The sequence below is a fragment of the Electrona antarctica genome, assembly GCF_951216825.1.
Source record: "Electrona antarctica genome assembly, contig: scaffold_50, whole genome shotgun sequence".
Lineage (NCBI taxonomy): Eukaryota > Metazoa > Chordata > Actinopteri > Myctophiformes > Myctophidae > Electrona > Electrona antarctica.
The window spans coordinates 806,602-833,102 of record NW_027636912.1 but is presented as its reverse complement, the minus strand read 5'-3'; the positions used below and the strand labels follow the sequence as shown (position 1 = coordinate 833,102).

Below are 26,501 nucleotides of genomic sequence, written 5' to 3'. Positions count from 1 at the left end.
ACATTAGGCCCCTGGTGGTGACCCAAAACACATTGAATTCAATGGAGAGACATTCTATAAATAGATATTCTATAATATCATGGGGATTTCTGCAATGTAGAACTCACCCCCAGAATGAGTTACAGCCACATAGCTGCACTGTACACATTACTAGTCTGGTGCTCTTGAACCCGCGGGGATATCAAGACAGTGAGTGCATGGTTTCTGGCCGTTTTATAGGAAGCAGATGTCCCATAAAAATATGCCGTTCCATAGACTAAAATGTATTCTTGGTGAATACATTAAATATAGTGAATGGAATAGTACTCCTGGTCAGGACGGTGCTAGAGCTCACACATATTCTCTCTCTCTCTCTCTCTCTCTCTCTCTCTCTCTCTCTCTCTCTCTCTCTCTATTGTATTGTGTGTAACACAAGAACATGTAAATCAGGGGTAAGGTAAGGAGAGGCCATGCCTAGACATGCTTGAGGAGTCTGAGGAGAGCCGTGGCCACAGCAGCACTTTGACAGCAGGGTTATGGTTGCTGAGCCTCGCTAATGAAGGACTACCGAGTCGTTCATTCAGGAAAAAAGGGCCTCTCCTGTCTGTCTGTCTGTCTGTCTGTCTGTCTGTCTGTCTGTCTGTCTGTCTGTCTGTCCTTTACAGGATCTCCTCACTGGTCAACAAAAACACCTTGAAGACCTTAACAGGAGCCCTTGTACAGGGTTTCTTTGACTATGCATGCACCTCCTGGTACCACAGCACCTCAAAGGCCCTTAAAACCAGGCTCCAGACTTCCCAAAACAAACTGGTCAGGCTCCTACTTGACCTCGCCCCCCGAACCCACCTCACCCCTGCCCACTTCGACAGGCTGGAATAGCTTAGGGTCGACGACAGAGTACAGCATCTTGCAATGGGTCTGGTCCACAAGATTCGATACACCACCAAGATACCCATGTACCTGTCTAGATACTTCCTTAATGTTAACGAAGTCCACACCCACAACACCAGAGGGAGTGCAACGAACCATGTACAACCCAGATTCGGCACAAACAAGGGACTAAATTATTTTCGCTCCTATGCCACCAAAATGTGGAACGCCCTACCAACTGTCATTAAGACATGTGAATCCCTTGACTCCTTCAAAACCGCTCTCAAAGGGCACCTACGGACGGCTGCAATTCAAAACTGGCCCCTGTAAAATCGGAATCCCTCAAACACGAACGCAAGGACAACACAAGAGACGGTCGCGGCCACACAGCCAACTCAAGGTATGGCCACTGAGCCGACTTGGGGACCCAACGCAAGGACAACACAAGAGACGGTCACGGCCACACAGCCAACTCAAGGTACGGCCACGGAGCCGACTTGGGGACCCAACGCAGCTCCTCCAAGGAAAACAAACAAATTAACGGAGCTGAACGTGAATCCCCCCCACCGCCCACCCCTTTTTTTCCCTCACTGTATATGTTTCTTTTCCCTTTTCACCTCCTTTATGATGAATTCCTGTTCTGTCTATAGAAGTGTCTATTTGTAAGTCTCTAAATGTTTTGATGATTTGAACATGGTGGACCCTATTGGAAACACTCACAGTTAACAGCCTTTGTATTGAGTTTGGGCTTGAAATGTACTGTAATTCTGCAAACTGTTAATAAATTCTTCAATCAATGTCTGTCTGTCTGTCTGTCTGTCTGTCTGTCTGTCTGTCTGTCTGCCTGCCTGCCTGCCTGCCCGCCTGCCTGCCTGCCTGCCTGCCAGCTGGAATCCATCGCAGAATAACGAGACTCCTGATCATCATCCCCATGGCTTTAATGGGAAGAAGCAGCTCGTTATGTTAAAACACAGACACGCCGTGTTCAGCAACAGTGTTAAACAATTATTTCAGAAAGAAGCCATGCATTTATTTGTTCTGTTTTTTTTTTTTTTGGTTTTTCTTCTTTTTTTTTTCATTCAGCATACAAGTCAGCATGGTGTCTGTATGTATATAGTCACAATCTTAAACAAATATGTCACCACTCGGCTGGGAACAGGGAACCCGTTTTTGTCGCATTCAATGACTGAATGTCCAAACCAAAAAAATACTGTTTCACTATGTTTCAAAGTTTGCTTTACAGGTTATCTGATGGGAGATTAATCGGCAAACACATCGGTATCGGCCGATTTGAGTTTTTAGATTAATCGGCATCGGTTCGATTAATCAATCAGACCGATTCATTAATCGGTCCGATTAATCGGTCTGTCTTTACAGATAAAAGCCCAAAGTAACAGCTTGAACAGTTCTACAAGCTCACAATATTAAATATAAAGGTATTTAAGTTAATTCTACAATTACAATTACAATTTAGGCATGTAGCAGACACTCTTAATCCAGAGCGATTTACATTAGGCAAGAACACAAAAGCATGGGAATACATCACATATATAAAATGCATTTATCATGAAACATGCGTAAGCTAAGAACGTAACTAGAACATATCTATATAATGACACTATACATATAAACTATACATATATACTATACTATGCTATACATATGTACTATGAAGTGCTATGACTACTACATACATACATACATACATACATACATACATGCATGCATACATACATACATACATACATACATACATACATACATACATACATACATACATACATACATACATACATACATACATACATACTAGTATACATACACACATACATACATACATACAATGCAATTATTGTGCTGTCTACATGACATGCTATAAGTCTGTTTCAAATGCTATCTAAGTCTAAAAAGTGCTATCTAAGGGGGTAGGGTAAGTGCTATGGGCCATGATGAGTTTTCAGACTACGGCGGAAGATTGGGAGTGATGCTGCCTAATGGAATTCATGTTACATGAATTCCATATATGGGCATAAAAGGGACACCGACATAATAACTGGGTGGGGCATTCATTTCCAACTTGCATCGTTCCAAGCAGGCCAGCGCCCAACGACCACCGCTCTAGGCCTATATTAAAATTGTCTTTAAATGCCACGTCACTCTGACTCAGACATAACCATAAACAAACCCATAAACAATGCCCATATATAGGCATTTGATAGGTTGCCACGGTTACACCCTGAGGATTGGTACTCCATATATGGAGCTGTCCAACATATCCAAGTCTGACATCACAAACTCCATATGTGGGTGTGGTTGATTTGGAGCTCCATACAGCCAGCAGAGACGTCTAGTGCCGACACCAGGCTAATGTCAAATAACTCCATATATGGATATATGGATATATACGTGACTCATGGTGACATCAGCGAGATGTGGCGTATAACCCTGACCCTAACCCTGCGTTTAGAGGCAAGCAGTGTTTATCTCCAAGACAGCACTTAGTTCTCACCACTTCAACCTTCAAGTTCCTGGAGCAGCTCTCACTGGTCAGCAGCTTCCTTCCGTCTACCAGTCAGGATCATCGGCCTTACGACCCACATATCTCTGTCTGCATTCTACAGGGACCTTTACATCCACTCTACTGAATCATCAGGGTTTAGACATATCTGGCGAAGTTCTTACCAGTCGGACACTACTGCGGAGGTTTCCGAGACTCGGACGACAGTGCAGTTCCCTTTGAAGTGGGTTTTTTACGCAGTAATACATTTGCGAGTGTTTCGCACTTTGACTTTTATTCTCTGCGGTGTAGAAATGGCGTCCGCCAGCGGTCTACTGTCTGAACAGCACTTCCTGTGTTCCATCTGTATGGATGTGCTCACTGATCCGGTCGCCACTCCGTGTGGACACAACTACTGCAAAGCTTGTATCACACGTTACTGGGACACTAGTGCTGTGTGCAATTGTCCACTGTGTGCAAAGATCTTCGATAAGAGGCCAGACGTATATGTCAATACTTTGGTTTCTGAGATGGTTCATCAGTTCAGAAGTAACAAGTTGAAAGAAGAATATGAAGCAAAGACGGATGCTGACGTTCAGCAGATGATCCAGGAGAGACAACTGAAGATTCAGGAGGTCGAACATTCAGTAGAGCTCAGCAGGAAAGATGCAGATGCAGTCGTGGCCGTCAGTGTGCAGGTCTTCAGGGCTCTGATCAGCTGTATTGTGAGAAGCTATCATGAGCTCACTGATGTGGTTAAACAGAAGCAGAAAACAACAGAGAAACAGGCTGAAGGCTTCATCAAATATCTGCAACAGGAAATCACTGAGTTAAATAAGAGAAGCTCTGAGCTGCAGCAGCTCTCACACTCTGAAGGCCACGTCCACCTCCTCCAGAACTTCAAATCAAACAACACAGAGTGGAGACCCACCAAGGACTGGACAAAGGTTAATGTCCACCAGCATTCACTTGTGGGGACTGTGAGGACAGCTGTGTCTCAGCTGGAGAAGACACTCAGTCAAGAGATGAAGAAGCTGTGTGATGCTGAGGTGAGGAGGATCCAACAATATGAGGTGGATGTAACTCTGGACCCTGATACAGCACACTGTGATCTCATCCTGTCTGAGGAGGGAAAACAAGTGAGTGATGGAAACATATGGAAGAATCTCCCTGACAACACAAAGAGATTTTCTAATTATGTCAATGTTTTAGGAAAACAAAACTTCTCCTCAGGAAGGTTTTACTATGAGGTTCAGGTTACAGGGAAGACTGAGTGGACTTTAGGAGTGGCCAGAGAGTCCATCAACAGGAAAGGTCCTGTTGCACTGTGTCCCAACAATGGTTACTGGATTATAGCGTTGAGGGGATCTGTGTACAAGGCTGCTGCTGACCTTCCTGTCCTCCTCCATGTAAGAGAGAAGCTCCAGAAAGTGGGGGTGTTTGTGGATTACGAGGAGGGTCTAGTCTCCTTTTATGATGTGGAGAACAAAGGTCATCTCTACTCTTACACTGGCTGCACCTTCACTGAGAAACTCTATCCATTATTCAGTCCAGGTTTTAGAATTCATTTTACAAACTTTGCTCCTCTGATCATCTCTCCTGTCAACATGGACGCTGGTCTCGGGGAGGACGGTAGGAACGTGTCCCCTCCATCTTCAAAAGGAATAAGGACATCACCTCTTCAGTAAACGATTTAAACATAAATCCTGTTTATATTTCATATAAGTTAACTCCACACGTCTATTGATGCAAAGAAATAAGAAAAACATCACCAATAAACTATTTAAAAATAAATCCTGTTTATATCTCGTATAAGCGAGTTCCACACGTGCATTAATGCAACAAAAAGAGAAAAGATAAATGAAAAGATGGAAACAGTGTTTTTAAATTCAGTATCCGAGCCTACCAGCCTAAATATCTGTTGTGTAAATGTTCATAAAGTCCATAAATATTCTGAAAGTTTCATAAAATAAACATATATCAAACTTTCAGAATAAGTTAGTTGAGCTTATAGGACTAGATATTACAATCCCTTAGATAATCAGAACTTGGCATCGAGTGGGGTGTGGAGGGGTAAATAAAGTCCATAAATATTCTGAAAGTTTCATAAAAGAAAAATGTATCAAACTTTCAGAATAAGGACTAAAATGAACTACAACTCATCCTTGGCTAATTGTAGGCGTCCTGACAAAGAACTCCATATACGGTATATGGGTATAAAAGGGACACAGACAATAACTGGGTGGGGCATGCATTTTGAAAAGAGGGAAGCACGCACAACTCCACTGTCTCACTCAATCTCTTGGAACATTTTACCGGGTGCACGGTCAGGAAACACACAGGAGAATACCAGCACTCACGGAGTCCTTTAAGGCACTTTATTGTTTCATCTTTACAAGGGAAAGGTAAGCTGCAAGCAGCAACACAACGAAAGCGTTTCGGCCAAGGGCCTTCGTCAGCGTTGAAAATGTTGTAAACAAGGCAAAGTGTCACATTTATATGTGCATGGGGCATGCATTTCCAACTTGCATCGTTCCAAGTAGGCCAGCGCCCAATGGCCACCGCTCTAGCCTAAAGCAGAGCGGTGGCTCTGCATGCTTTAACATGATAGCGGCAGCCTATCAATGATTGGACTCCTTGGGCTCCATTTTCGTCACCGCTAAACCCCTTATCCCTAAACTTCTTTGCACTTCTTTTCCACTATTTTGCATTTTGAATAGTTAAAATGGCCAGTCTACAAGCTCACAATGTGTCAATGTAGATTGGCTAGTTGAACTATTCAAAAATGTTTTTCAAAATAGTAGAAAAAGGCAAAGAAGTTCAGGAATAAGGGGTTTAGCGGTGACGAAAATGGAGCCCATTATTCCCCAGAGTCCCACCGTCCTAGACAGACCCAGCTGTGGCAGAGAGAGAGGAAGATACAGGTTTAGAGACATTCCCCTGAGTCCCACCGTCCTAGACGGACCCAGCAGTGGCAGAGAGAGAGGAAGATACAGGTTTAGAGACATTCCCCAGGGTCCCACCGTCCTAGACGGACCCAGCAGTGGCAGAGAGAGAGGAAGATACAGGTTTAGAGACATTCCCCAGAGTCCTACCATCCTAGACGGTAAGGTTGGGCGATATGCCATTTTTTTTCAATCGCCCATCGCCTGTCCAAAAATCGCCGATGGACGATATATTCGTGTCATATAAGTAAAGTGAGAACAGCTCACTCCGTGTCGCAAAAAAGCCTGATCTACAAGCTCTCAAGGCGCCGCGTCCTGCCTGTTTTTGCAGCGCCGTTCGCTACACGTTGAGAGCTTGTAGATCTGTCTATTTTTGCAGCGCAGCCACCCAGGGTAACAAAATAAGAAATAAGTTACAGGTGGAGAACTGGAGATGAAGTGAAGTTGGAACGGACAAGCAGCTGCAAGCTAACATCACAACCACCAATCCACCATGTCTGGTGACAGTGTTGTTAGCCGCAGCAACATGTAGCCTGCCCTAGTAACTTCTCCTCCTCCCCGGAGAAGTCTTTGCCTCCCCGCACCGTCGGGGGCTCGGAGTGCCGGCCCCCATCATGGGGGCAGCAGCCCGCACTCCCGCAGTAGCATGGGCTGCTGATCCACAACACAAGCTCTCAAGGCGTCGCGTCCTGCCTGTTTTTGCAGCGCCGTTCGCGACGCGTTGAGAGCTGGTAGATCCGTTTGTTTTTTGCAGCGCGGGTGTCAGGGTAACAAATGAAGAAATAAATTACAAGCGGAGATGAAGTGAAGTTGAACAGACGAGCAGCATGCTAAGCTAAGCTATCATCACCACCATGGCTGGTAGTGTTAGCATAGCATGTTGCAATGCTAACTCTTTCTCACTCGCTCCTTTTCCTTTTCTTTATTTTTTTATTTTCCCCCCCGACTTCACGGACATGCATTGAAGCACGTCGGGTGATGAGACACGAGACATCAGTGTGACTGTATATTATTTAACTGGGCCCGGACTGGAGTGACAGTGTAAACAAAACACAGCAACATGTAGCCTGCTCCACAGTAACGTCTCCTCCCCGCCCAGACGGTCGGAGCGTCAGACCCCGATGCCTGGATTAGGGTTTAATGCCGGGATCCCGGGATTTCGGGCCTCCCGGGAATAGGGCACGCAATTTCCCGCCCGGAAATTTCTTCGGGACCCGTTGTCCCGGAGTTTTTTTTCTTTCTTGTAGGGAAATTACACTATTGGAGTTTTCACACAGTGCGCGTTCTTTCCCCTTATCTATGAGTGATCAAATGTCCAATCTGAACCCTCCCATCATTTTCAAACATGTTTGATGATATTTATATGGAATTATGGATTACACTCGAGGGCTGCAAGCCTGCAACGGGAACTGGAGCCAGCGGGACCCAACGTAAATGTTGGCGGCGCGGGCGGTATTTAAATAGCCTACCTGCGGGCGGGCAGGCACGGCCGCCGGCCGGTCAAGATGAAATCAGTGGGACCCCGCGAATCCTGCATCCTCCCGCAATTAATCAGATAGGCCTACAGAGTTTATATACACTTTTGCAAAATATGAATGTCTGACAGACATCTTCAGGCACGCTCCCAAAGCTGCTGCACCTGTCAATCATTAGCCTAATCAGTCACTCTGTGAGAATTGTGTGTATTACGGACGGAGCGAGGAGTTTCCTTTCCCTGTGATGGACATTGTCACTTCTAAACCCCTTTTTGCTTTTGCCTGCATGTGTACAGCAATAACGTGAAACGGAACACAAACAAAGATGAGTAGGCTACAATTTGTTTTATAATAACCACCAGCACGCAGCGTCTCTCTCTCTCTCTCTCTCTCTCTCTCCCTCTCTCTCTCTCTCTCTCTCCCCCTCTCTCTCTCTCTCTTGCTCTCTCTCTCTAATAATCAGTGTGCTGTGCACTGGACGTGCTGGCTAATTTAACACCCAATCGGACTTTTCATAAAGTACAAAGCGGGATGATCACATTCTCTGCAGCGGAGAAGGGGACCCACTGCATGCTCAAAGGGTGAAAGACCATGGCTAAGGTAGCCTATCTATGTGAAAGACGGGAGGTCGTTTTTCCCCCGTGCTTCGACAGTCACATTAGTGCAAACTCCTGTGTCCCTTTTTCTGAATAGCGTAGTGGCCTATAACATTATTAATATTTTAATGTAATACTTTTATTGTAGGCTATATGTTCATATTTCGTTCAAATAAAACGTTTTAAACCAAAAAATATCACTATTCTATTGAACATATGAAGTATCTATACATATAAATGCATTTTGGTGGGCACTTTTTTTCTTTTTTTTCTGACGGGAATTCCCGCGGGAGCCCGGGAAAAGGTCCGCAAATTCCCGGGAATTAAAATGAGCCAAATCCGGGAAAATATTAAACCCTAGCCTGGATGCTGCTGCGGCCGGGGACTCGGGCTGCTACTTGGGCAGGAGCATACCATTACAAGGGGAGGAGGGCTTTCTACCGGCGGCTGCTGGCCCAAATTAATTCGCATTTTGCTCACGCTTGTACAGGCTACGTTTGAAGAGTTGAATTTTCGATAAGATTGAGTATTATTTTGCAAAAAAATCGCCTAATAAAAATAATCGGCGATAGACTCATCCAAATCGCGATTGACGATAGATTCGTATCGTCACCCAAACCTACTAGACGGACCCAGCAGTGGCAGAGAGAGAGGAAGATACAGGTTTAGAGACATTCCCCAGGGTACCACCGTCCTAGACAGACCCAGCAGTGGCAGAGAGAGAGGAAGATACAGGTTTAGAGACATTCCCCAGGGTCCTACCGTCCTAGACGGACCCAGCAGTGGCAGAGAGAGAGGAAGATACAGGTTTAGATAGATTTCAACATTCCCAGTTTTTAAACGTGCACCGTCTTCTTACTTTAAAGTTGTATGCTCTTGTTATCGGACAATTTGGCATTATACCGCAATGATTATTTCATTATTTGTATTACTAATAACCTTTTTTGCACTCACTGTATATCGACCGTAGGATTTTGAAAATGTGTTATATTATTGGATTGTATGTTGTAATAAGGCTGTGATGTTTTCAAGGTTTGCCATGTTTAGTGTTTTGTCCATGTATGTTGTTTATGTAATGTGTTTTGTCTACTGTTTACATGTGCAGTATATTTACTGTGACATGTATCTGTGTTGGGACCTCCTTGAAAATGAGATGGTACATCTCAAGGTTTTTATTTTATTTTCCTAATAAAGAAACTTGAATCACAGGTTGAACATGGAACACGGTATATGACTGCTCAGAGTCTGACTCGGCCTCTTATTCCAGCTGCTTGAGGGGGTGGTCTGCCTGCCATACAAGATGCCTCTCATGCACACCATATCTTTTAATTAAGTTTTCTACAACAACGGGGCACGGTGGCACAGTTGGTAGTGCTGTCGCCTCACAGCTAGAAGGTCCTGGGTTCGATTCCCGCTCTGGCGGCGCTGTGGGTGCTGGCTGCGTGTTTCCTCCTCCGCGTCATCAGTCGCCATACCCGAGGCGGGGTTGGCGAAAGGGCCTTTCTGGGCGGAGTTTGCATGTTCTCCCCGTGTCCCCTAGGGTAGGTACCCTCACAAAAACATGCAGTAATCCTGGTCTCTAAACAAACTGCCTCCCCCTGGCCAGCTGGGGCGCCTGATGGAGGGGAAAGGAACTGGTTGGAATAAAGTGTTCCTTCCATGCGCTACGTCCAACCAGGGAAACTCCCCCCTGTCACGTGTAAAGGAGCAACTTGGACACTCAGGCATGAAGGAAGCATGAGTTCAAGTCCGTTGCTCTCCCCATGTCCCCCATATATGGGGACTAGGTTGGCGGAGGGTGTGTAGAGAGCCCAGGATCACATTAGATAATTGACACAGGGGTGAAAAATGGGTTACAAAATCGAGGGATAAAAAAAAAAAAAAAAAGTTTTCCCCAACTTCCTTTAATGCATGGATTATGGTGTCACTTATCAGACATCAAAGGGAAAGCGAGGCGTCATGCATCTATATCCACTTTAATTTAGATTAGCACGCTCAGAACACCCACAACTCCTCCATCCTGTAATCAGACATCAAACGATTCCCTCAAGGCTTTGTGGCTTATATGGAAATGGGCACAAGTGTGCAATTTTTCTCTGAAACAGATTTCAAGATCAGGAATTCATATAGCCACAGAAACTCAACTTATTTCAGGCAAAAGTTTTTATTTGATTTCAAATGCATTTAGTTGTAGTTATGTTAACTTTATGAACTAAATACAAATACATTGGACACATTAAGTGGCCCACGGGCTGCCAGTTGCCCATGTATGCTCTATCAGGACACAAAGCAATGGTGCTTAAAAGTCAGCCAGACAGTGCAAGTACTGTCTTGTTGTGAGTAAATGTACTTAGTTACTTTCCACCACTGCAATTTAGGCGTTTAGCAGACTAGTATAATGTGCACGGAAGGATTAAAAGGTGTGTTTGAGAGTCCCTGCCAAGCACCAGCCGGGCAGTTTGTTAGAGAAATAAGGGCTCAAGAACAAAATGAGTAATAATGACATGACTGACTAATGGAGGCGATGAGACACGCACGCACGCACGCACGCACGCACGCACGCACGCACGCACGCACGCACGCACGCACGCACGCACACACACACACACACACACACACACACACACACACACACACACACACACACACACACACACACACACACACACACACACAGCATGCAGTCTCCATAATCCTTGTCCAGTTAAGACATGTTTAACACCCACAAAGTGCTCACACAGTCACAGACATGTACTGCACTGTGACACAGGCTTTAGATTCGCCTCGCAGGTCTGTTTAATTATTGACTCTCGTCTCTCACACACTTGTCACGCGTGTAATTACATAACCATTAATGCACGGGTAGTTAGGCTGCTGTCATCCGTGTCCAATAACATGGGCAGTTGGGCATGTCTCCATTAAGACGTCTGCATTATGTATGTAGAAACTACTTCCCTGCCTATTGTCTGGTATGAATATGACAGTAATGCAGGTTACAGTTAATGAGATGTTATACCTAATCACACGGTACACATACTATCTAATATGTAGACTTCTTGTAAATCAAGTAATGCTGATGTTTAACAATCATTTAACTCTTGAGAGCGTAAAATGAAACCAAATGGACCTGTATGGGTCCATTTGGTGTAATTTTACACTCTCAAGAGTTAAAGATGTGTAACAAAAGTCCATTTGGTTACCAACTCTCCATCATTTAGCTAGCTGGGGACCGCCTGGAACCCCCTCAAGAACCACTGGTGGTCACCGGACCACTGGTTGAAAAGCACTGCTCTGCATCCATATAAAATACTATTGTTTACACGTAACATTATGCCATAGTAACAAGGGTGCTGTACAGTCATTCACAACGCGCCTGTGAAACACATCGACACGGTCCCTGGTTGCTCAGTAGTATATTTAACCCTTTGGTTGCTACACAATCCAGCCAGGCCTGTTCAGTCTGTGCTATGCGGTTAACATTGAAGGAAGGAACTTTTCCGGGGCCCACAGCAAAATGTTCTCTTATAGCGAGAATCACACCGCATACATCAAAAGAAAGCTTAACTTGTCCACTTCACGCGATTCACTTACAGTATAGTAGAAAGTACAGTAACAACGCATTTGACATAAAACCATGATTCTCAGAATCTTTATTGATCAGCCCCAATGGGCACTGTTGACCCCTATACTGTAGATCTCCGTATATGGAGCTGGCATGTTCGGACATATGCTGTGCTACCCGTCACCATGTTAGCCAATTGATCACACCCAACAAGCACTATAAGAGTAATAACAATGCACTTAATCAATATATAGCACTATAAAAAGAAAATAATCAATATACTGTAGCAGTATAAGTAATAATAATGCACTTTATCAATATATAGCACTATAAAAAGAAAATAATCAATATAGCAGTATGATAGAGAAGGGCAGACTATGCTGCAAAGACACTTTGTCATTATTTATGTATCTACGTGTCTTTGCATGATGCCTCGTCGTTGCAAACAATATATTTCTTACCCGATGAGGATGATGATGAGCGCCTCGCCGAATCTATCTCACAGATTGCTTTCATTCCCTCGATCGCAGTAACAGGGGACTGAAGTCCCACTATCCAGCGTTGTCATTAGGCCTACTTATCCATCTGTACATGTCTGGGCATGTAGATAACCGGCGGTGATGTTGTACGGCAAGGGGAAAAAAAACAAGAAAAAAGGAGGGCTTCCACAGAACACACCAGACACCACCACGGTGTATATAAACCGTTTAGGATGGGGAAAAGTTTCGTTCGTTATAGGCTAAGTTACAACCGGGTCGATGACGTCCCCGACGCGTTCATTGCGTTCTTATCACTGCAATTATAATGAATAAAAAAGTGTTACGATCGATCGCCGATGATGACGGTTCTGTTGATCCGTGATCCCCCAACGGAAGACCTGTAACCCGGCCACTGTTGTCATGGCGGTCCCTCGTCCCTCGATACTGTGATTTGTTTGTTAGTTCGTAGTATGAAGAAGGACACATGCAGCTGGCCGTCCAATTCTGTCCATGTGTGTTGCAGACGTTATGCAATGCCGATACGGTGCAGATTCTTCTTCTTCTTCTTCGTGGGGTTTTATGGCGGTTGGCATCCATACGGTGCAGATTGGTGTTAGGCAGCGTTCATCATGTTTTTTCCCGACAGACAGAGACAGACCCCCCCATCTCGCAAGGTCCTCCTCCTCGGGAGAAACAGGAGGGGAGGGGGGAATTGAGTGTTATGTGGTGTTGGATGAAATGTGATTCTTCTATTCACACTGACTACTAGATCATGGGCGTGTCCATTTTAGATACCCTGGCTTCTACACGTAAAGCGGCCCGCCGCCCTGTTTTCAGGAGGGGGGAGGCTTCTTTTTTTTTGATCACGTGAGCGGGACTAAGTAGCAATGATAGGGGGGTGGTTCTTTATTGTCCGGGTGGGTATTCAATAAAAAAGTGCTCGAAATGTATGGATACGTTGTTCGCACCGGACGCATGGCTAATTAAAGAATGTATTATTGTCTTTACATGGTCTCCCCAGTCCCTGTCTCCTTTTCACGCGATTCACTTACAGTACAGTAGAAAGTACAGTAACAACGCATTTGACATAAAACCATGATTTTCAGAATCTTTATTGATCAGCCCCAATGGGCACTGTTGACCCCTATACTGTAGATCTCCGTATATGGAGCTGGCATGTTCGGACATATGCTGTGCTACCCGTCACCATGTTAGCCAATTGATCACACCCAACAAGCACTATAAGAGTAATAATAATGCACTTAATCAATATATAGCACTATAAAAAGAAAATAATCAATATACTCCGGGTGGGTATTCAATAAAAAAGTGCTCGAAACGTATGGATACGTTGTTCGCACCGGACGCATGGCTAATTAAAGAATGTATTATTGTCTTTACATGGTCTCCCCAGTCCCCGTCTCCTTTTCCCACAGAGCCAACAGAGAAAACAGCTGTACAAGAGAACGGAATTGTAATTCAAGGCCACAGAAGCAACAAGGAACCGTAATCCCCACCACCAGCAAAAAGAACAAACCAGAGTTGGTATAACGGGATTGCAACAGCAAAGTGAAAAAAGCAAATTAACGGCTGCCAAAAGTCTACACGTTCAAAGACCACAGAACATCAAACAGGCGTTCCGAGGGTTTCACTTTCAATGTTCAGAGAGATGACAAAAAAGGAGAAAAACAAAAACAAGAAAAGTATGGATTTAAAAAAGAATAGCAATAAGTTTTGGTTTTTCATTTATTAAAAAAAACAACAACCCATGAGCGTGCATAATCTGTGAATGAATGATATATTACTTTACAGGATGGTTTAACCGTTTATAGCCACACCGCATCAAAAGTCACCGAAGTGCGTAGGTAGATTTTGCTCACAATAAGTACAGTAGACAATAGACATCAGTCTTGCTGTACTTAATATGCATGCCCATAGTCTGCTGCCAGAGGAACCCTTTCAAGACAAAAGAGCTAAGAGATCATCGGATTGAGCACGACAGAAAATTGGAAACTTGTGCTTGTTTGCATTTCCTCCAGGCCTCGTTTAAGATTGCACAGCAATAAAACACACAGGCAGCCTCAGCCTCAGTTATGGCATTCTCTTCCTATTCTTTATTTCTTCTTCCTTCTTTCAGATTAAACCACCAAGGCCGGGAAAGCATCTGTGTATTTAGAAGGCTTTAGAACGTTGCTATCGGGCAGAACTATCTTATTTCCATTCTAACTTTAAAACTTCTTTAATCCCCCCCCCCCCCCCCACACCAGAAATGAATGCCTCATACCACATTGTTACACAAAAACTACTTTTGATGTTTTTGAATGTGAATCCTGAAAACAAAAGTACCAGTTTTGGACATAACAAGGTTTCCGCCCCAACAGAAGCGATTTGTCGAGATGTTAATGGGTTAATATGGTGAACTCGAAGCTGAATGGAACGCTTTGGAAATTGCCTCGACTGTAAATGTGTCAAGGCTGTCAGTTTTCCGTCAGTTTGATCCCTGTTGAGCGCTTTCCTCTCCGATCTAACTCAATAAAACGCCAAAGGGAGTTCGAATAATCATATTCAAGCCTGATCCTCTCAGATGTCTGTCTGCCTCCTGTGGCACCATTTATACTTCCAAGAACGTTTCTTCTTCTCTCCTAGAAATAGTGTCTTTCAGAGGCTCTTATGCTTCCAAGCTAATTCATGAGTGGCGTACAGTGAAGCCTGTTATTCCAGGGCTATGAAATACACACAGACAGTATATCCCACAGACAGTCAGCAGCATTTGCTGCTTGATACCTGATTTAAAGGGGAATTTCTCCCTAAACTTTTTTTTACAAAAGTAAATTGATAATTATGTATATTGACCAAAAATATATAAAGAATAAAATAAAGATATAGGGGAGCTGAAGCTGCAGCTGGAGATGAAGCTGGGCCTGGAGGGGGTCTAACATCAGCTCACGTAGAGCAGGAAGAGTGCAGTGTCAACAATGCATGGGGTGTTGCTGTCACATCATCTAGAATGATTCTAGCATTAGACCCCTCCAGCAGCAGCTCCAGCTTCAGCTCCAGCTTCAGCAGCCCCTATATCTTTATTTTTTTTTAAATATTTGTTTTTTACTTACTTACTTACTTACTTTTGTAAAAAAAAAAGGGTTAGGGAGAAATTCCCCTTTAAACTCGGTTGTGTGTCGTGCCAAAAATAGCAGCTCTACAAGCTCCCAACACATTGTATGGCAACACATTGTGACTTTGCAGACCTATTTTATTTTATTATAATTTTTTGATGAGCAACATTGATACGCAACTAAGTATTTAACCCATGGGTGCCGACACATTTTTGACTTGAGATCCAACTGCTGAGCTGCGCGGCGCTGTCGTTACATAATAACACAAACACACTTTGAATAGGAAATAGAGGGGGACGACATTGAATTGGTATAGTATTTTCAGATAGATTATAACTTTGTAATGCTAATGATGTTTGTGTGCAACACTCTTGAAAACAACATTGTGGGTTCGAGCTGATGTCAATCAATCAAAGTCACCTTAATTCAAGTGGCAGATGTGAGTTTTTTATATTTGAATTATACATTTTAGGGCATGTGATGTGATCTACCTGCACAGCCTTTGTGATCTACTGGTAGATCACGATCTACCTTCTGGGCACACCTGATTGAACCCATACAAAACTAAAGTAAAACTAAAATGCACTAAATCGCGGCGAGTTGGTAAATTTGAGTTCTCTGGATACCATTATTTTTAGCCATTCTTCCTACTTTGGCTATTCAAAAATAGCTGCATATACAAGCCCATGGCGACACATACATAGCCCATATGAGCGTTTTGAAAAACTGTGAAGACTTAGAGAATAATACACATACATTTTACATTAATCAGGTCTTAGTGGGTTCAAATAAATCAGGCTAAAGCTATAATCACTGAAATTTCATCACGATGAATGCTTCAAACTAAATAACTCCATGGCACATTGATTAGGATAATGAGAATTTATATTAAAATGCAGTCAACATAATTGATTCATAATTAATTCCATATTTGAGCGATGAAGCTCCACCACCGTCTTTTATCGACTGCCAAGTTACAGATTTGCTAAAAAATAGACACTGCATACGTGTGTACATCCCATAATAAAGGGGGAGGAGCACTCAAAGAATGCACATGATATATAATTCATTAACAACCTAAACACGATCAATATATGAAATCTCCTGTTGAATAATTTTAATGTAAACATTTCTTCCTTTGCAAACATAGTTTTGCCCTAATGAGAATAAGAGCCCTATCATGCCTTACCCCTTTAACTATTCAGTCTTTTTTTTTTTTTTGTATTTTGAAAAAATATTTTAAGATAGTTCAAATATTGACATATTGTGAGATTGTAGGTGGTTGGTTTAGGCATAAGGGGAGAAGGCACGCAATATAGGGTCGTAAGAGGTCATTTATGACCACACAAATAAGATACAGAGCTTGAACACAGAGATGATAAAGCTACCCTTTTAGTTTTTCCTTAATATCATTTATTTTATTATATTTTTTACATCAACGTTCAGTGCAAAATATGATTTCTTTACAGAACTCAGTAGAGGAGGGGGTCTTCAACGTTTTTCAGGCCAAGGGCCCCTAAGCTACGAGATAAGGTACGGACCCGCACTACATATTGGATTCATGTTAAATGTGTGTTTTCAGACATTGAACCGCTTAAAGAAGAGTTTCGTGCTAGAAGGCTTTCTTAGGTCCGCACCAAAGTGGTACAGGTGTTATTTTGTGCAAAAACGCATTATTGGCTATTTCCACTACCCCACCATAAGCCCTCAAATGTTAGGTTTTAGTGCTAATTCGCTTATTTCCATCGCTCGACAATCCACGGCTTATGGTGGGGTAGGGGGAATAGCCAATAATGCGTTACTGCACAAAATAACACCTGGACCACTTTGGTGCGGACATAACAACTACAACTAATGGTAAGAAAGCCTTCTAGCACAAAATTCTCCTTTAAACCATCAATGCTTGAATATACTTGACGTTTGGCTTGGTATTTTTTCCCTCTGCAGTCTGCACCAAACGTCTTTGCCAAGAATAGCCGATCTGCAAGCCCACAACGCGTCTATGACACATTGTGAGCTTATCTGCTATTAATTGGCGAATGTTCCTCCCAGAATAGGGATGCGAGGGTTCAAGTGGTACAGTAAATGTAAAATAAATAAATAATAATTAAAAATACAAATCCCTTTCACACACAGATTTGGCCTGCAGTATCTCCGAGGACCCCCTAGGGGTCCCGGACCCCCTGTTGAAGACCCCCACAGTAAGAGATGGGGAGCCATACAGTAAACAAGACAACTGGGTGCATGTGCGTCCGCTGACCAGCAGCAGTATATTATAGTGTTGTTAACTGTCCAACCTGGCATAACCCAGCCTCCCCATCACGCCGCCACACGTGTCCTCGATCAGCCGTATGTCCTTTCGGGGCATGCTGTCCCTCCATATGTCGATGCTGTCCGGCGAGACGTCCCCCTCGTACATGAGGTTGTACAGGCTGGTGGAGGTGGCGAAGAGGAGCCGGTTGAGGGCGGCCGGCGACAGCGGCACGCCCAGGAACGAGTGTATCCTCTCGGCCGTCTCCCGCGGGTACGCCACCGCGTCCTCGAAGCGCACGCGGAGCGGCCGGGCCTCCGCGGGCAGCGTGTCGCCGACGCGCAGCGTGGCCGCCGTGTGCGCCAGCCACAGATGGGCGAGCAGCAGGACGGCGTTGTTGGCCTCCGACGGCGAGCGGAGGAGCTCGGGTATCGTTTTGAACTCGGGCGCCAAAGTCGGGCACGAAGCGTCCTCCTTGAATATCGAGGACAGGTGCTGGGGGATGTTCTTGAGTGCGTAGAGGCTGGGCTTGCTGTTGTACAGCATGAGGTAGATCCACGCCCGGGGGTCTCGGACCACGTAGATGGACCTCAGCGACGGGCCCACCGCCTCCCGGACGAAGGGCAGCTTGAGCGCCCAGCTCCCGCTGCGCATGGCGAGGACGACGCGCGCGGCGGGGTACTTGGCGACGTGGCGCCTCATCTCCCGGACGTACTCTGCGTCTCGGTCCAGGCTGGCCCTCAGCTTGCCCTTCAGCTCCCTCCTCGCCCCCGTCCTCTTCCTCCTGTCCCGGGAGGAGGAGGACGAGGAGGAGAAGGCTCTGAGGGGCTGCCTGAGCCGGCCGCCCTCTGTCAGCTAGACAGACAGACAGACAGACAGACAGACAGACAGACAGACAGACAGACAGACAGACAGATCTTTATTGTCATTGTAACAACGGAATAAAAAATGTATTGTACAGTACACAAAATTAAAAGTGCTACTGCCAACCGATCAGTGCATCAAATCACAAAAAAAACCCGAATACAACAAAAACACACACACACACACACACACACACACACACACACACACACACACACACACACACACACACACACTAGGGATGTCGGTAACGGATAATTTCCCATCCGGTTAGCCGACAGGATTAACCGGGTCATTAACGGATAATTGGTTGATTTTTTTTTTTTTAATAGGCTACCCCAAATGTAATATGCATGTATAGGCTACATAATTAAAGTTGGTAGACGAAATGGTATACATTTATTTATGCTCCTTTTAAAAAGACAAACAAAAAAGCAACATTTAACAATATAAATAAATTGCATCTGCATGCATGCATCTGCGCGTCTACAGTACAGAGGTCCGCCGGTTCTAGTCCAAAACATAAATAAGTCCAGTCCAGATCTGAGCAGCCTATATCTATAAAGCCACTGGACGCATGGGCTAAGCCTTTTATTATTAAGGAAGATCAGCATGCATGTCACCGTGTTCTGTTTGTTGACTTTTCGCTGACGAGAAAACCCTCAAACATCGATAGCACATGGCTAACTTGATAGCCGGGAGGAGGAGGAGGAGGAGGAAGCGGCGGCGGCTGTAAACGTTCTCCCTCCAGGCCATTAATGGATTTAATAATGCCAAGTAGGTCTCTGCATTGATACGGTCGACATGTTGTGTTAATCTCGTCTTGCTGTCACTCGCTTAAGTTTTGACTACCGCAAAGCTACCGTTGTAGCCAACTAGCCATTTGAAGTACAACAGAGAACTTTGGGACAACGACATTGCGGGGGCAGAAAACAGCGCCCGAGCGCTGCTGTTCATGCAGCCTGGAGTGTGACAAGCTGGCCGGCGCAAATAACAGCAATTTTAGGCATGTGTGCAACATGACAACTGTTTTAAAGTATTGTACAGTGACAACTACAGTCTCTGTAATGTTTATGTTGTACTATTACTAAAAACGATCTAAAATAAAAGGGATTTAAGATCAGAACACGCATTTATTATTATGCAAATTAACCGTAAAGCTGATAAGCATACCCGGATATTTCGTAACGGTCGGCTAACCGGCTAGCCGGTTAACCCCCGACATCCCTAACACACACACACACACACACACACACACACACACACACACACACACACACACACACACACACACACACACACACACACACAAAGTGCAAACCCCTATTGCACTTTACTTAAAAACAGCACAATAAAACATGTATGTATTTCTTAGCAGCATTGAGTGTGACTACCTGAACGTTCTGCAGGTGCAGCTTGGTGTCGTGGACCAGCGAGGTGAGCCAGCCCTGGACCATCTTGAAGCGGCCGCCCGCCGCGTCGGCACTCGACCACTCGCAGGCGTCGGCCAGCGAGTCGAACTCGAACTCCGTCTCGGGCACGTCCAGGTGCTCCGTGGGCACGTGCACGTACAGGAAGTCGGACACGTTGTGGAAAAGGTGCGCGAGTATCTCGGCGCCGGAGCCCGGCAGCGTCACTATGACGACCGTGGGCAGGGGGAAGGGATGCTGGTCGTACGGCGGGCGGACACCGCGCTGCTTGCCGCTCGCGTCGGCATCACCGCCGCCGACACCGCCCCCCTTCTTCCACTTCACCCCGCACAGCAGCCGATCGCAGCTGTTGGCCACGAACAGCAGCTCGGCGATCCACAGCAGCAGCACCGAGAGGAGGGCGTAGCGCATCAGCCTGCCGAAGCACACGTAAAACCTTCTCTGCACGGCCAGGAATCCGATGGCCACGCAGAGGACGACCCCCGCGATGACGTTGGCGGTAAATCCAAAATCCAACAGCTGATTATCGCCGCCGCCGCCGATCGGCTTGGGAACGAGCTGCGTCCCCAGGCCGTATCGGGTGGTTTGACGTCTGTCCTCGACTTTGGCGTGACCTCCGAAACCCAGGTAGCTCAACCTGGCTCCGATGTCTTTGTGGTTTGTCGCGACGGAGACTATTTTCTCCGTGTCGTTTATGATCAAAGAGAGCCTCACCCCGTTTTTGCTGCTGTCCACGAATCTGCAGTCGGACACTTTGACGTACGGCCCGTGCATCACGTAAGCCACCCGGCTGACCACGCCCATCATGGGGAACGTGACGTTGACGTACTGCGTCCATCTCTTTTTAAACTCGGCCGCCTGCTCTGCCTCCTGTATCCGCGTGTCGGGACTGCGGCCCTGCGCGTCGAACCAGAACATTTTGTAGTGGGCGTCCCACACGTCCATCAGCGCCCCGTTGTACCTGTCCATGAACCTGCGCGGCACGTACTTGAAGTCGATGTCCAGGTTGTGGAAGAAGGCGCTGAGCGAGGTGACGGGCGAGTCGTCCCACTTCTCCACGTGGTCCAGCACCAGCAGGGTCTGCGAGTCGAGGAGGACCAGTGCCCTGAATCAGAAATCAGAATTAGCTTTAATATCACGTTTTACAGAAGTAAAAAAAAAGTTCTATTGTTTTGTTATTTCCATAGAAATCAAAGAAAGGGAATAATTAGAAAGGGGCAGTCTATTACATATATTGGATTCATGTTAAATGTGTGTTTTCAGACATTTAACGACTTGAACCTTAAAAACATGACCTTTGGCTTTGTACTTAAGGGCTGTTCATTTTTTCCCCCTGTAGCGTACACCAAACCTACCAGACAATAGCAAATCTACAAGCTCACAGCGTGTCTGCGATGCGTTGTGAGCTCGTAGATCTGTTATTTCTGGCTAACGTTCTCCTCAGAATAGGAATGTGCGGGTTCAAAATAACTACTGTATATCTACATATTTACAGATGCCCTGAGATAAGACACTGTTTTTTGGATTGTTATGGGCACATTTCCCAGACATTGCTCGTGCTTCGACGTATAGTGAATGTTGTAGCTCTAGTCTTGCATTGGTCTACTCTAGAAGCAAACATTGTTGCTTAGTCTTTATATTAGTTTTACTTTTTACTGCTCATTCTATTAGATCTTCCTGTTCTTTCCTTGAGCTTCCTAGGTAGTGGTACTGTGCTTACTAATGTGATTTGTCTGTCTTACATGTCGTCCTGTTACTGGCAGAGCTGTATAACATTATTTGCCTCTTCTCTTGGCCAGTTCACACTTGTAAAAGAGACTTCAGTCTCAATGTGTTTTTTACTGGTTAAATAAAGGCTAAATAGAAATACTAGCGGTGCATTCAATGAATCGATATGGCAATATAACGATCGAAAATCCGGACGATAGATCGATATCGATACAGCAATAAACGGCATGAATTATCACAGTGTTGACAAATGTACCTCTGTTTAACGTTATCAAAGCCCCCCTTGCAAGTTGCAATTCCTTCCCAGACCCCTTGTTAGGATGTTTAGACATTGTATAGATCTCTATGGGCCTGAAAGTGTTTTATTGAATTTGTGCAACATGAGTCATTATTTTGAATAAACATATAATCGATATATATCGTATCGTGGCCTCTGTATCGTCCTGATACATATCTATTGTGAAATTGTAAGCAATATCCACCACTAATAAATACAATATACCTGTAGACGCTCTTCAGCCGCATGGCGGGGGAGTAGGCACCCGCCGCCTCCCCGCTCACAAACATGGTGTCCTCGTGCGCGGAGGCGGCGACCAGCTCCCCCGCGGCGTCGCCCACCCCTTCGTCGGTCCAGCGCAGCCACTTGGCGCACTCCCCCAGTTGGCCCTCCCACGGAGCGTTGCACTGGCTGCTGGGAGAGGGTCCGAACACCAACACGTTGTTCAGGTAGCTGTGCTTGGGCCCGTAGAGCGCCTCGGACACGAACACCTGCAACGGAAGATGATAGTCAGGGGTTGACACTAAGGTCTCAGAGGCACCCAAAGGTCATGCCCACTTACCCGAAATGTAAATCGCCCATTATAAAATGATAGGTCAATTGAATTACAGTACTATTTTACGGTAAATACTTACATATCTATGAATGGGTTCACACTTGTTATTTTATATTGACCCTATGGGAGCCAACCCAGGGCAAAGCCAGGAGGGGAAAGAAGCGTACCACAGCTTGACTGACAACACTGAAGAGCTCAAGAACCTGATGTTGGATAGGAAATTGTGGAGGGGATCCAGGAATCCCGAGTTGGTGTTGGCTAGACCTCACTCTCGCAGCAACTATTTTATATTTTTAAGTGAAAAACAGTGAAAACAGCACAGTATACTGTAGGTACACAGTGTCTGTTATTTTACATTCCACAGACCAGAAGACATGCAGTGCTCTGGCCATGTGCAGGTGTTTAGACAGATATCTTGTCTTATCTTATCTCTCAAATGAGTAGTTGCCCGGTCAGGCAACGTGAAAGCAAACTCCACCTGCCTGTGACACTCGCACGCACCCCTGATGACTTGATTTAGTTGTACTGGATCTCTTCTCCACCCTAGCCTGAATATATACAGAACACCAACTTTGATGACGCAATGATGCTTTGTTTTTTAAAAATATAAGGTTTTCTTCATTTCCTGAAAATTTAAAAAAAATATATATACTGTATATATATATTTTGTTTTTTCTTAAAAAAATTACTTTTTGGAGATAGGTGGTTTCTTGCCAACAACAGAGCTATACAGTTTAGGACATTTGTAAATAGTTTGGTGTGAAACAGGTGTTGTCAGGGTTGGAAGTATAATAAATGAATCAAATGACTCTTAATTGAATTTATGCCATCACACACACGCACGCACGCACACACACACACAGTCACACACACACCTGTCCGTTGGGGGCGAACGTGAAGGAGTTCTGATCGGGGTGCTCATGGCCCGGGTTGAAGCTGTTCCAGCCGTCGATCCAGGAGTAGGGCCTGTCGTGGACGATGTCGTAGACGGCGCGGCCGCCCAGCTTCCCCGACTTGAAGGAGACGAACGTGTTGCCCTGGCCGCTGGGCAGGCCCGCCCCGTACGTCACCACGCCCCAGTTGGAGAAGACGTGCATGCGGGCCCTGGCGAAGCCGCCGTGGGGAGGCTGTGGCGCGAGGCCGGCGTCGTACCAGATGTACTCCGTGTGCAGCGTGGCCCAGCACTGGGCGGACGACTGGCCCATGGGCCCGTCCTTGGGCCGGTGCTTTCTGACGCGCTGCGCCAGCCAGTTGCCCGTTCCGTTCCGCATGACGAACGCGTCCAGGAAGACGAGCTGGCTCTCCGGGCCGTAGAACCAGTTGTAGTTTGAGTCGGCGATGCCGACCGTCCTCTGGAACCCGGGCAGCAGCGTGGCGTAGTAGAACCAGAAGTGTCGGCGGAGCCAGTTGTTGCGCGTGTTGTCCACGTTGAAATGCCGCCGCGCCAAGAAGACGTACTGCGTGACGGACTTGGCCGTGTAGCTCCCGTAGGCCACGCCCTCGTCCAGGGACCCGTCCACCACGTGGTTTAACAGAAACATGGTCTTCTCCATGTAGCTCACGGCCACCTGTTTCCAGACCATCGACTCAGGGTCGTCATCGTGGCTCCCCGCTACTATCGCTCCGGTCAAGATGGCCAAGACGTTGGTGGTCTGGTGGTTCTGCAGGTACTGTTTCCCCCACCCCCTGTGCTTGGACAACTCGTACAGCTCCGCCGTCTCGGAGCGAATCCTCCCGAGGTAAAGGTCCCGTCGCTTCTCGTCCAGACGCGGGTGAACGAAGTCGTAAGCGGTGGCGAAGCCGGTGAGCGAGTGCGCCGCGGGGACCTCGTCGTTGGGCGCGGCGGTCACCTTCCAGTCCGGGTAGCCCGCCATCCTGTCCATGAACGTGATCAGAAAGCGCAGGGCGCCGGAGTCCTCCGGGCACAGCAGGCAGTAGAGCGCCAGCGGCGGCAGGTTGTTCCCGTAGATCTCGTTCCACTTGCCGGCGAACTCCTCGTGCTTCGCGGGCGGCATGTAAACGGGCACGTTGGATAGCATGGTGAGGACCGCCGTCCGGATGACTCTAAATATGTGACTGTGGGTGGTGGAGGAGCATTGCCTTAAGAGCAACACGTCCGCTTGGTTAAAGTACAGGTTGGGATGGGACTTTGTGGGCTGGAGCTGCTTCCGCGGCTCGTTGGTTTTGTCCGCGGCCAGCTTGACCCGCAGCAGGTCCTCGGTGAAGACGTCTCTGTCCGAAGTGTTGTTGAACACGCCGGAGAAAGCGGCGCCCGCTGTGAACACCGACAGCAAGATCACAGGGTATGCAGTCCACTTATCATTAGCCATCGTGCGAGGCGTTTTTAAATGCATATTTTAATGCATATAATTAATTATGCCTTTTTTTGTTGCATTTTTAACCTCAGATGTGACATCTGAAGATTATAGTGCGGATGATGTAGCCTCCATTGGATTGGTTGGCAGTGTTATTAGTCCATTAGGAAGTGCCATGGATAGTCCAATAATATGCAAAATCAGCCAACCCATACTCCATAGTAGCCTGCTATAGTAGCACAAAAATATGAAATAAAAAAGGAAAACACTTAATTAGGCCTAATAGGCCTATAGTTTTCCACCTGTCATATCCTATAGTCAATAGTTTTTCCACCTGTCATATAGTAAAAAAATAAAAATAAAACACGATCCATATCCTCTCACAACAGTATCATATAAACCGTTTCCAAAACCAGCAATTAATAATGTTGCTGTGCACCTGACTTAAAAAAAGAAGAAGAAGAAGGGAAAAAAAGACTCCATCTTCCGGAGGGAGAAAAGATATCTAATGTATGCAGAATAATTCATCAGACAATCATAAACGGTGCTGCTGCCTTCTCCATCCTCCTCACAGTAGTGTGTACTGTGCGCGTGCGTGTGTGTGCGCGCGCGTGTGCGTGCGGGTGTGTGTGTGTGTGTGTTCGCAGCCTCCCTCGCTGTGAGCAGCAGCAGTCTACCTCACACACATTGATCTCATGCCCAAAACAATCATGTCTCCTCCTGGTCAGTCAGTCAGTCCATCAGCCCCAGTCAGTGTCCGGTCCAATCATCACTGCTGTCCGTCCATCACCATCCATGGACATCATGGACATCAACCCCGGCGAACAACGCATCATGTCCCGCTGCAGAACACGCTCCGAACCGGCGATCATTAATTCCGTGCATGGCCGGGTGTTATTATAAGAACATTAAGGCTTAAATCATGTTCCATTCATTGTCGATCGCGTGTTATGATGAGTCCGTCTTTATATAATGTATCTCTCTCTCTATTAAAATCCAAGCTGTAGCCTATTGTTTAGAAGTCAGAAGAGAATTAAGGGAAAGTTGTCGTCGCTCCTCAACTATTCCCACAATGAGACATGATTATAGTCCAGCATGACTGTCCGTCGTATCTGCAGAAAGGAAATCCTTGGAGATGTGCCTCTGTCTGTGCGTAAAATCCGTGTGATTCTTAACACAGGCAGCCGTTACATTACATGTCATCTATCATCCTCTGATGACACTGACTGACTGACTGCACCCCCGTGTTACACGTTGTGTCCAGAGTCAGTCTGAACTGAAGTGCAGTGCGTGTGTGTGTGCGTGACACTGCGTGTGCGTTTCCTCCTCTCGACTGGAACCAACGACACCGATTATTGTTTTCCTCCTGCGTTCGGTGGACAAAAAATGTTACACGGTATGACCTGTAGAGGGAGCTGTGGCTTCAGAAGACCTCATACTAGCCTACTCATACTACAGTGCATGAGAGAGAGAGAGAGAGAGAGAGAGAGAGGGGGGGGGGGGGGGGGGGGGGTTCAAATCATTAATAGCCTAGGCTAATAAGAAATGGAAATATACTCAGTTA

At 45.9% G+C, this 26,501-nt stretch overlaps 1 protein-coding gene across 1 annotated transcript; it reads right to left on the bottom strand.

The window, feature by feature from the left end:
- Nucleotides 1–17,800: 17,800 nt before the first annotated feature.
- LOC306919641 (dermatan-sulfate epimerase-like protein) lies at nucleotides 17,801–24,952 on the bottom strand (the record flags this gene model as incomplete). Its single annotated transcript, XM_079532397.1, has 4 exons — nucleotides 17,801–18,622; nucleotides 20,026–21,166; nucleotides 22,292–22,557; nucleotides 23,498–24,952. The coding sequence occupies 4 exons, from the start codon at nucleotides 24,950–24,952 to the stop codon at nucleotides 17,801–17,803; spliced, it is 3,684 nt and encodes a 1,227-aa protein (XP_079388523.1).
- Nucleotides 24,953–26,501: the final 1,549 nt, after the last annotated feature.